This window comes from Hypomesus transpacificus, unplaced genomic scaffold, assembly GCF_021917145.1.
Source record: "Hypomesus transpacificus isolate Combined female unplaced genomic scaffold, fHypTra1 scaffold_132, whole genome shotgun sequence".
Taxonomy (NCBI): Eukaryota; Metazoa; Chordata; class Actinopteri; order Osmeriformes; family Osmeridae; genus Hypomesus; species Hypomesus transpacificus.
Window position 1 is genome coordinate 335,872 of NW_025813708.1, and position 11,232 is coordinate 347,103.

General features: G+C 49.0%; 1 protein-coding gene across 4 annotated transcripts in view; it reads left to right on the plus strand.

The window, feature by feature from the left end:
- Positions 1–11,232, plus strand: part of fhod1 (formin homology 2 domain containing 1) — a 46,225-nt gene that overhangs the window by 21,465 nt on the left and 13,528 nt on the right. Inside the window, exons 6-14 of one of the 4 annotated variants that reach the window (XM_047050953.1) lie at positions 1,867–1,961; positions 2,508–2,619; positions 2,907–3,001; positions 3,322–3,465; positions 3,774–4,186; positions 6,034–6,144; positions 8,894–8,983; positions 9,886–9,915; positions 11,096–11,146. In XM_047050953.1, the coding sequence (XP_046906909.1) occupies positions 1,867–1,961; positions 2,508–2,619; positions 2,907–3,001; positions 3,322–3,465; positions 3,774–4,186; positions 6,034–6,144; positions 8,894–8,983; positions 9,886–9,915; positions 11,096–11,146 (1,141 nt within the window). The remainder of the gene's footprint in view (positions 1–1,866; positions 1,962–2,507; positions 2,620–2,906; positions 3,002–3,321; positions 3,466–3,773; positions 4,187–6,033; positions 6,145–8,893; positions 8,984–9,885; positions 9,916–11,095; positions 11,147–11,232) is intronic. The other 3 variants (XM_047050955.1, XM_047050957.1, XM_047050956.1) reach the window with 3 other exon arrangements.

Below are 11,232 nucleotides of genomic sequence, written 5' to 3' on the forward strand. Positions count from 1 at the left end.
ATTAATAGCCCAATTCCCTAACCGCTCAGCCATCTGACTATAGTACAATTCCTGCTGCAGATACTGTGACACGCCACATCTTCTACATACGTGGTTGAGCATTTGGCTGCAGATCAAGAGGTCGAAGTTTCAAATCCCACCAGTGTGCTGCTTTGGATGTGTGTCTAAATGACTGTGTGTGTGTGTGCACTGAGTTCCTCAGCATCATTTAATGGATATATACTGTTTGGTGACCAAGCCTTCTGATTTAAATTGGCAGGGAACTCGAATTTTGTAACAGTGGTTAAACTGAAGTTTCATGGAATGTGTCATTGGACAGGAATACAATGTACTGCCAAAGACCTTCACAAATACAATGCGTCTACCTCACTTTCCCAAAACTCTCCAGGCACAATGAAAATGTGTTCTGAATCAAAGTAAGACTTCTCACACCTGGCTCCTTGCATCAATACCTCAGCCTCACGTCCCAACGACACAAATCTAGTCGTTAAAAGCAACGACAGCGGCGAGGACAGCAGGAAAACGACAGTACAGCTATCCCAGGCTACAGTAGCGTCCACGAGAGTGTGTGTTCCTGCTTTTCCTCAGCCACAGCCAACATCAACAGCAGAGGCTCCGGGATCTCTACCAGAGCAGAGGCTCCGGGATCTCTACCAGAGCAGAGGCTCCGGGATCTCTACCAGAGCAGAGGCTCAGAGATCTCTACCAGAGCAGAGGTTCAGGGATCTCTACCAGAGCAGAGGCTCCGGGATCTCTACCAGAGCAGAGGTTTAGGGATCTCTACCAGAGCAGAGGCTCCGGGATCTCTACCAGAGCAGAGGTTCAGGGATCTCTACCAGAGCAGAGGTTCAGGGATCTCTACCAGAGCAGAGGCTCCGGGATCTCTACCAGAGCAGAGGCTCCGGGATCTCTACCAGAGCAGAGGCTCCGGGATCTCTACCAGAGCAGAGGCTCAGAGATCTCTACCAGAGCAGAGGTTCAGGGATCTCTACCAGAGCAGAGGCTCCGGGATCTCTACCAGAGCAGAGGTTCAGGGATCTCTACCAGAGCAGAGGCTCCGGGATCTCTACCAGAGCAGAGGCTCCGGGATCTCTACCAGAGCAGAGGCTCCGGGATCTCTACCAGAGCAGAGGCTCCGGGATCTCTACCAGAGCAGAGGCTCCGGGATCTCTACCAGAGCAGAGGCTCAGAGATCTCTACCAGAGCAGAGGCTCCGGGATCTCTACCAGGGCAGAGGCTCAGAGATCTCTACCAGAGCAGAGGCTCAGAGATCTCTACCAGAGCAGAGGCTCCGGGATCTCTACCAGAGCAGAGGCTCCGGGATCTCTACCAGAGCAGAGGCTCCGGGATCTCTACCAGAGCAGAGGCTCCGGGATCTCTACCAGAGCAGAGGCTCCGGGATCTCTACCAGAGCAGAGGCTCAGAGATCTCTACCAGAGCAGAGGCTCCGGGATCTCTACCAGAGCAGAGGCTCCGGGATCTCTACCAGAGCAGAGGCTCAGAGATCTCTACCAGAGCCAGCGAGGGGGCCACTTACGGTGCGGTCCAACGCCGACCGCTGTGTGGAAACAGGCCTCTGTGCCGATCTCACCACGGGATTATGCTGGCGTGTCTCCACCGCAGGGACCCCAGTCAGCACTCTGAGAGCTGGGCTAGAGATGGCAGTTGGGTCAGGGTACTGGATGATCCAGTTGATCTCATCTTGCGTTTAAACCCAATCTCTTTTTTTTCCTCTTTTTTTCTTGTTGTTCTCTCTCTCTTTCCACCTCTCCCTTTCTCCCCCCCCCCCCGCTCCCTGTCTGTCGGTCTCCCTCCCTCTCTCTCCTTCCCTCTCTCTCTCCCTCTTTCCCTCTTCCCCCCTCTCAGCCCTCAGCCAGATCATGCTGTTTGTGGATGGAATGAACGGGGTGATCAACCACAACGAGATGGTGCAGTGGCTGTACACGCTGAGTGGAAGCCTGGTGAGCAGAAAGGCCCCCGACACGCCCGGGGACCGCACTGTCCTGGGCACTTACCAAAGCAGTTATGAAAAGGCCCACTCTTCACTGTCTGCCTAGACACCAGCCGGTGTCGAGTACAGGTTGAGTGCAGGGTGACAAGTGGTGCTGTAACCCCCAAAGTCTTATCTCATCTCGTCTGTATGGAGAAGTGAAAGTAGTAGCTGTCAGAAAATGAGAAATGAATCTGAGTTTCCACTGAAGTTTGAAAAGCTTTGATGACCTGACAAATAAAAGACTTGAACTTGATGTTGACTGCACAACATGTTCTCACTTGGTGAGAGCATGCTACTGCAGAGCAAGAAGAGACAAGACATCCAAACAGGAAATCCAGTGTTTTGCAATCATGAATCATGAGAAAACCGACAGTCAGCAGTTATGTTTTCACATTAAACTTTAAGGTCAAGCATCGACATTGCAACACATGTCGAGACCTCCATCATCGACCTCTGTTGTGGTGTGATGTGACCATCTAGTGGCGAGGTGGTGTAACTGCAGTGTGCTCCTCAGTCCAGGCTGGTGGTGAAGACGGTTCTGAAGCTGCTCATTGTGTTCGTGGAGTACTCAGAGTCCAACGGGTCCCTGCTCATCAAGGCTGTCAACACTGTGGACGGCAAGAGAGGTAGGCCCCCCCCACACACACACACACACACACACACACACACACACACACACACACACACACACACACACACACACACACACACACAGACCCGTATCCAGACACACATGCACACTCAGAAACACAGACGTGCATGCAGAGGTCTGCGATAAGAGCTGGGCTCGGCTGTGAAGCCCTTTCTGTAGTGGTTGAGTGGGTATGTGAGCTAACAGGCATTTGACACAGTCTGTCAAGTGGGTCAACAGGAATGTGTGTGTGTGTGTGTGTGTGTGTGTGTGTGTGTGTAGCTGTGAAGCCCTGGAAGTACCTGACAGAGATCCTACAGGAGAAGAACGGTTCAGACACTGAGCTGCTGATCTTCACCATGACCCTCATCAACAAGGTAACACTCACCACAGTCAGCTGGGTCGCTTTGATGCTGAAGTGGCACACACTGAAAGATATCGTCTGTGTGTGTATTTCTCTGAGTGCTTATGTGCACTTGTGTATAGTTGTGTGTCTGTGAGCATCTGCACATGTGCATCTGCAAATGTGTGTGTATCGACTATGCGTGTGTGTGTATATTGATAGTCGGTGTGCGTGTATATTGATTGTCTGTTTGTGTGTGTATATATTGACTGTGTGTGTGTGTGTGTGTATATTGATAGTTGGTGTGCGTGTAAATTGATTGTCTGTTTGTGTGTGTATATTGTGTGTGTGTAGACCCTGGCAGCCCTGCCGGACCAGGACTCGTTCTACGACGTGACGGACTGCCTGGAGCAGCAAGGCATGGAGAGCATCATGCAGAAGCACATGAGCCGCCATGCCACTGAGCAAGACCTCAAACACCAGTTCTCCATCTACGAGGTACGCCCCCACGCCCAAGGTCATTAGCAGCCCAAGGTCACCAGCAGCCCAGGTCACCAGCAGCCCAAGGTCATTAGCAGCCCAAGGTCACCAGCAGCCCAAGGTCACCAGCAGCCCTCTACCCTACGGGGTGGTTTTATGTTACCATGTAACTCTGCTTGTAATGTGCGAGTTGTGGGTGTCTTAGCCTGTTTTGATTCAAACTTTACGCAATCTGTGAAGCCACAGAATGGATGATAAAGTCGTAGTGTAGGAACACCTGTTATGGCATGCTCGCTGACTATTTTTTTTTCCTGCTTGCCGTGCAGACTGCTCTAAAGTTTGAAGACGGGGAGACGGACGAGACCATTCCTCACATTCGCAAGGAGCGGCGCAAAGTAGCGGCGAGCGAACAGGAGGGCAGGAGGAGCCGTCGCCAGTCGTCCCAGAGCCTCTCAGACTCTGTCTCTCCCTCCAACCCTCCCTTCTCTCCAGCCTCCTCCACCTCCAACCCCCTCTCTCCAGCCTCCTCTATCTCCGCCCACAGCCCCACGGTGGGGCGAAGCCAGAACAACTCCCCGATATCCTCCGAGCCTCGGAGCCCCTCCCCCCAGACTCCCTCCTCCAGTCCCTTGGACACAGGCTCACAGAGGGCTGCCCCTCTACTGCTCCCTGGGCCCAGCAACGGTACTGCGGCATCACTCTCTCCCACTGAGCAGGAGCCCAAGATTCCCCCCAGCCCGTAAGTCTTGGGATATGTAGTGCGTGTGTGTGTGTGCACGTAGGAATGCACTACAAAGCATGAGCTTTGCATGAGCTTTGATGACGCATGCTCAAAAATTTGATTTGATTTGATCCGAACCTAAAGTTCTTGTCTATTAGAAGAAGATGACTCGTTTGTGGGTTGAATTTGCCCACGATGGCATAGAACCTGTTTAATGAAATCCTTCGAATGTAGTTAGCTACCATGCAGCCCGATGTGTTCCGTCACGCCCAGGTGCAGTGACTCTCTACAACCTCTAGGTGGCAGCACAGGGAATGCGCCACGTACGAACTGCTGACTCAGACTTTGAGTCGTTTTCATCCCTTCTGTGGTCAGGAAAACAGTCATCCGGTCCAGCTGCTGTTATTGTGTTTCTGTTGATACAGCTGGACAGAGACACAACAGTTCAGTCCTTGGATGGTAGCATTCTCAGTTCTGGTGGTGTTCTGCCAGTATTCATAGTGCTCAGTACAAAAAGGATTCAACAAGAATGCAACCACAACCCTGGACTGCTGGCGTGCTGACTGAGTAGTTTGAGAATGTAGGTTGAGAGAGTGAACTGCTTACATGGGGACAATGCATACATTCACGTCTCGCAGCGGAAAGGTCCCGGGTTCGATTCCCGCTTGTGGGAGCCTGTGGCTTTCTCCTTGTAGTTCTTCATCAGATAAACCAAACGTCAGTGTTGCACAACTGAAAAAAAAGACAGAAATGATGACTCGCATTCCTAAACATGTTAATTTGACAAAGTCTAGTTCAGGTCAGGTTAGCTGTGACTAACCATGCTGGACAGGTTACCTGTGACTAACCATGCTGGACAGGTAAAAGAATTCTTGTGGCAGGCCTCTTTTCCCCCAACTCAAACTTCCCAAATTGCTATGTGTCTCTTTCCAAGTATAGCCCCACTGGCCAAAGCAAAACATTTTATTCAGCTGACTGGCCTTGTGTAGCAGTGGAAAGCAAATGTTTGATTTGGAAACCGCTTTTCTCTTAGTTCAACCTACAGGAATCTTTTCTTCTCCCCTCCCGAGTTGCTTAAACCATCTTTTTGGTCATGTTTGGGGTTTTAGACGACCGCAAAGTGGACCTGGCGTAGTGTCGAGGCCCATCACTTTTTGTGAGGTCACACCCATTTAAATTTAAATGAATAATTTCCATCTCTCCAATTTCTCTGACTTCATGTAGTCATCGTTGTTAGGGGTGACTGACACACTGCGTGGTCTGGCGCTAGCCTGCCACGTCGTTCCTCTACAGGGAAACATCATGAACGTCTCTGGACCTTTAAGTCTTTAGTTTTTTCTCCCAGTTTGTCTCTGCAGGTAGATTGTCAACTTTAAACAGAGCCTAAAGCAGAAACAGTGCTTCATTCGTTTCTGTCCTGGTTCTCTCTGGAAACAGAGCCCTGACAACGAAGAGATGTACTCTTGTTTATCGTCCTGCCTCCATGTTTTTCCTCCTTAGTGGCTGCATGTCTATATCTAGCTGAGTGTTTCTTTTTACGTGGTGCTGTTCTAGCCTCCAGATGGCTTGTTGACATTGAGTCTCTCTCACTCTCTGGGTTGGTGTCGGGTGTTTAACCCCATTCTCATGTAACCGCTATTGTTTCCACCTCTATTTCTCCCTCCCTCTCTCTCTCTCTCTCTCTCTCTCTCTCTCTCTCTCTCTCTCTCTCCCTCCTCCCTCCTCACCCCTTTCTCTCTCTCTCTCTCTCATCCCCTTTCTCTCTCTCTCATCCCCTTTCTCTCTCTCTCTCATCCCCTTTCTCTCTCTCTCTCCCCCCCTCCCTCCCTGGTTGTTCTACCACCACTTCCTCCCCTGACCACTAGGAGTCGCTCTTTCCTCAGCCACCACATGTCTGCTCTGGGGATTTCTAGGAGGTCCAGGTTGTTTAACAAGGCAGGGTCCATCTCTGAGGACTCCTCCCCAGCCTCCAGCAGGTCTGTAACACACCTCCACCTTCCTCTGACCTCCCTCACTTCAACACCCAATCATTCACCGGCTGTGTCTCAATACTCCAATCTTAACCCCTCCTCACCTCCTTACTCCTTGCCTCTGATTGGGGCATTGAAGTATTCAGTATTTCGACCAAATTCTGACCATTTATTTCCAGGATGAGAACAAACTGGATCTAAGGGGTATTGAGACACAGCCAAGGTGACTTTAAAGGATAACAAACTAACTCACTCCAACAACCACAGCTCATTCTCTCACCTCACATAGCTGTCCTACCAAACCATAACGCAGGTGTAAAACACGGGTATAATTCTAGAAACGTTTACTATACTAACTAAATACTAACGTATTTTTTCCTCCAGACTGATATTCAGTGAGCAACTAGACAAGGAATGAACTACAGTATACGTTCCACATCACAATGGCGGCGCCAAACAAACTGACACTTGTTGCTCTTAATCTGGGTTGGCAGTTGGCACTGTAACATCTCCACCATTCACAGAGTCCTTTTTTAAATCCCCCCCCCCCTCCTCAATGAGAGCAGGAGCCCTAGCTCATTAAAGTAGCGTCTGAAAGGAGAGGATTAGTGTTAGAAACACTGAAGAAGCCTTGGAGGGTCTCTCTTCGACCAGAGTCCGACGGATCGGGTGAAAAACACTTCAGTGCCGTCTTTTCTCTGAGGTAATGTCAGCCTGACCAAGAGGTCTAAGGAACAGGACAGGGTCCAGTAATGTTGTCGAGGCATTCAGCTCAAACCTTAAACCAGCAATTCCCAAACTGAGGGTAATGCAGGTGGGCCGCCAAACCAATGAAAACAACTAAAATATTTAACATTAATAAATATCAAAAGATTTATATATACTGTTGGTAAATGATTATTAAAATTCTAAAAACATTTGAAAATTACATTTTGTCACGTTAACTTGCTTCCACATTGCTTCCACATATTACATGAACAAGTTTTTAACATGAACTAGGTCTACAACATCCGGTAGCTAGCAGTTATGTAAGTTCTCGCACACAAAAGTTGCTGAGTTCGGGTTATCTTCCCGAAATGAAAACATAGTATTTAATGTTGCTGCCCTTCAAGCAAGAGGGAAAAGAAATTCAAATGGTTTGTTTTGAGCTACATCCACAATTACATCCAAATAATGAGTCTGTTATATTTGTTCCCTAATGGAAAATGCAAAGTAACATGTCTATCTCAGTTTTCTAACAAAAATCGGGAAACGTTTGGTGGTCAGTTGGAAATGGGATAGATCTCTGTGAGAGCGACCTGTTATCGCTCATTGGAAACAAAAGTGAGAAGCCGCACTATCTGAGTGTAGGGTTAAGAGAGGAATAGCGAGGGGTAACCTGTTCTGGTCATTAAAGTAATGTTTATAACTTCATCAGAAGTTCTAGACCTGGACTATTTTCCCCCCGGAAATGCGTATAACTGTCGTGCATAGCCAATACAGTAAATATCTTTATTAGTAATAACCCCAGACATAACGAAAGTGTATATCTTTCTAAAACTTGCATTGTTTCCAATACTAGCTGTCTGAAACATGGGAGTTTAGTTTAAAATGTGTTGACGGTGCAGTTAGGCACCATGGTTTCCGCAGCAACGTAAGCGCGTGAGAAGTGTTGCTGTGGACTGGCTAGGTCCCAGACAGCAACCAAACAAGCTGCTATTTTCATCACAGCCGCTCCAAGCAGCAACCACTACCTCCATCACTGTCCTAGCTGCTTTTGTCATTCCAACTCACATGAACTCACCTTAAAAATGCAAAGAATAACACGCATTAAATTCAAAAGACTCGAGACTTCCTCAAATGAAAGTTGACTGTTGTTGCAGTGATTTTTTTTTCTTCTCTGATGAATCATTCATCATCTACTATGTTCTTAGTGCACATATTATTAAGGAACATGGCGTACACTCTCAAGAACTCGTTCCAGCGCGGTTATTAGTCACTTGAGATTGTTTTGATTTAGTGTTGCCCATCCTAGCCAGGTCAGAGCCAGAGATGAAGGTCTGATCTGCAGACATGGAGCTGAAGCATCAAGGGTATCAAGGACGTAGGTCAGGACGTAGTTCAGGACGTAGTTCAGGACGTAGTTCAGGACGTAGGTCAGGACGTAGGTCAGGACGTAGTTCAGGACGTAGTTCAGGACGTAGGTCAGGACGTAGGTCAGGACGTAGTTCAGGACGTAGTTCATGATCCCCGTCACTCAGCAGTCGGGTGGGGGGGGGGGGGGGGGGGGGGGGGGGGGGGGGGAGACACTGATGTGAAGGGACACGAGCACAGCCAGTGGCTAAGCCAAGCCCACCGCTAGGAGTGACATAATGTTGGAACGCTTACAGGAACTGGGAGACAGGAGAGGGTGGGGGGGGAGTTTGGCTCACACACTCAAACTGTCTACACACATACAAACAGTGAGACACCACACACAAACCCACAGTGAACCACACTCTCACACACACACTTTCTCTTTTACAAACACAAACACACACACAGTCTGCAGTCTGTTTTGGAGCTTCATCTCAGAGAGCTGGACTAACAGGAAACAGCGTTGTTTGGAGACGAGGCGCTGAAGCCGTCTCTCTGCCCCACCGTCTCAGCCTGACTCTCTCTCTCTCCCTGTGTGTGTGCTCCCCTCCCTGACTCTCTCTCTCTCCCTGTGTGTGTGCTCCCCTCCCTGACTCTCTCTCTCTCCCTGTGTGTGTGCTCCCCTCCCGCCCGTCCACAGCCCGTCTCCCACAGACGCCAACGCCCCTGAGAAGAAGCAGCTCCTGCCGGCCGCAGAGCAGGGCAGACCGGAGGGCAGGAGCACCTTTAGGTGAGTACTGACCCAGCTAGGGAGAAGGGGGAGACACTTTACTGCGGGTGGGTGGGTGGGAGCTGGAGGGGTTTGTGATGGTCCCAAAACAGGTGGATTGAGTTTAAGTTTTGATTGGTTAGTACCTGACGGGAGTGATTCCACTTAGTTGCTTTTGTGTTTTTCTTTTTTTTTCTTTCTTAGAACTCAACTAGTTTGCGAATTCACACGTTCTGTTCATATTCTCTTTTCTCGTTTTTCGTTTGGGTGTTTTGGCTGTGTGTGGTTTTCTGATGTGTGTAGCGGTTAGATAATAATTGCCTTTTTTGTCGAGACTTAGGACGTTTCTTTTCAACAGTCAACAACGGATGTATGTGACGTTGTTGCCTTTGTAGATCTAGTCACTCGTTCTGACGTTACAGAGATGTCTGTAGTGTAAAACACTTTTATTATGTACAAAATCTGAAGTGTTTAGTATCCAGCTCCTCATATCATCATCTTTGCTTTGCTTAATCTCATCTTGTAACTGCACTTTGCAGTCTTCTCTATAGGTTCAACCAATCTCGTTTGACTCGCTTGCCTATATTATGTCAACCGTCTTTCTCATTCTCACTGTGCCTCCTAGCTCTTTCTCACTATCACCCCCCCCCCCCCTCTCTCTCCTCTCTCTCCTCTCTCTCTCTCTCTCTCTCTCTCTCTCTCTCTCTCTCTCTCTCTCCTCTCTCTCTCTCTCTCCTCTCTCTCTCTCTCTCTCTCTCTCTCTCTCTCTCTCTCTCTCTCTCTCTCTCTCTGTCAGTTTCTCTGATGTGTGTTTCCTTCTCTCCTCTCCTCTTTCTTCATAATGTTTGGCCACGGTCCTAATCTTTTTCCTTGCTGCTGTGGCCTTCAACATTCCTGTTCTCCAACCCTCTCTCCTTTTACAGCAGCGCTCTCCAGGCCAGCGACACCGACTGGTAAGAAAAGCTGTCTCTCTCTCCCTCTCACTCCCTCTCACTCTCTCACTCTCTCTCACTCTCACTCTGTGTCTCTCTCTCTCACTCTCACTCTCGGTGTCTCTCTCACTCTCACTCTCGGTGTCTCTCTCTCTCTCACTCTCGGTGTCTCTCTCTCTCATCAGTCTCGGTGTCTCTATCTCTCTCTCTCACTCTCTCACTCTTTCTCTCTCTCTCTCTCACTCTCGGTGTCTCTCTCTCTCATCAGTCTCGGTGTCTCTGTCTCTCTCTCTCACTCTCTCACTCTTTATCTCTCTCACTCTCACTCTGTGTCTCTCTCTCTCTGTGTCGTTGTCTCTCTCACTCTGACTCTCACGCTCTCTCTCACTCTCACTCTCACTCTTTGTCTCTCTCTCTCATCACTCTCCGGTGTCTCTCTGTCTCCATCTCTTTCTGTCTGTCTGTCACTCTCATTCTCTCTCTCGACACAGCCCAAAGAATGTTGCTTTTCCGAGGTGCCGTTGCCATGTTAAATCATCATGATAGTCAGTCATTAGGTGGAACGAGAGTCTGAGGGGATGGAGGAAAAGGGGAGGGAGGGGAGGAGGAAGAGGGGAGGAGGGGAGGAGGAAGAGGGGAGGAGGAAAAGGGGGTTAGTCAGGGCGCCGCTCTGTTCAGTCACAATGTTGACGACAGACACTGGTTCTGCCTGTTCTTAACACAGCTAATTAACAGCATTCAGGCAGAACACTGTAAAAGATTCCCTTAGACTAAGTATTTGATTAAGAACGAGCTGCTCGTCGTGTTCTGTGGAAAGTAGAATGATGATGATGTCATCCTGAAGATAAGGGATTCTGGCGGCAGGTAAGACCTGCAGTCTTAAGGATCACTGGGCCTTTGTTCTGTTTCCTCTTCACGTCCTCTCTGCTTCTGCCCCGAGCAACTTCCCTTTTCTCTCTTCAGCCTTTCATCTAATAGCTGATGATGATGATGATGATGGTGATGGAACACGAAATCATAAATGTTTGGAAAGCAGAATTAGGTTCAGACGAACAAAAGGCATACCCTGTAATGTGATGATATTACAGTATCACTTGCGCGCTACAGACTGATGTAGCCAGCTGTCAAATGCATCTGCTAAGTGGAAGGTGTTGGGTTTGGTGCTAGTGCTGTATAAGTAAAACCTAGTGTCTTTCCCCAGCCAGGAGGAATGTAATGTAGATATGGACAAGCCGGTTCTGAGAAAGTTTGCGTAAGTATGAGTCACAGGTCACGGGGTCACGGTTACAGGTCCAGAGCCCCATTAGTGAGCTCCTGATGCATGCTGGGAGGTGACGC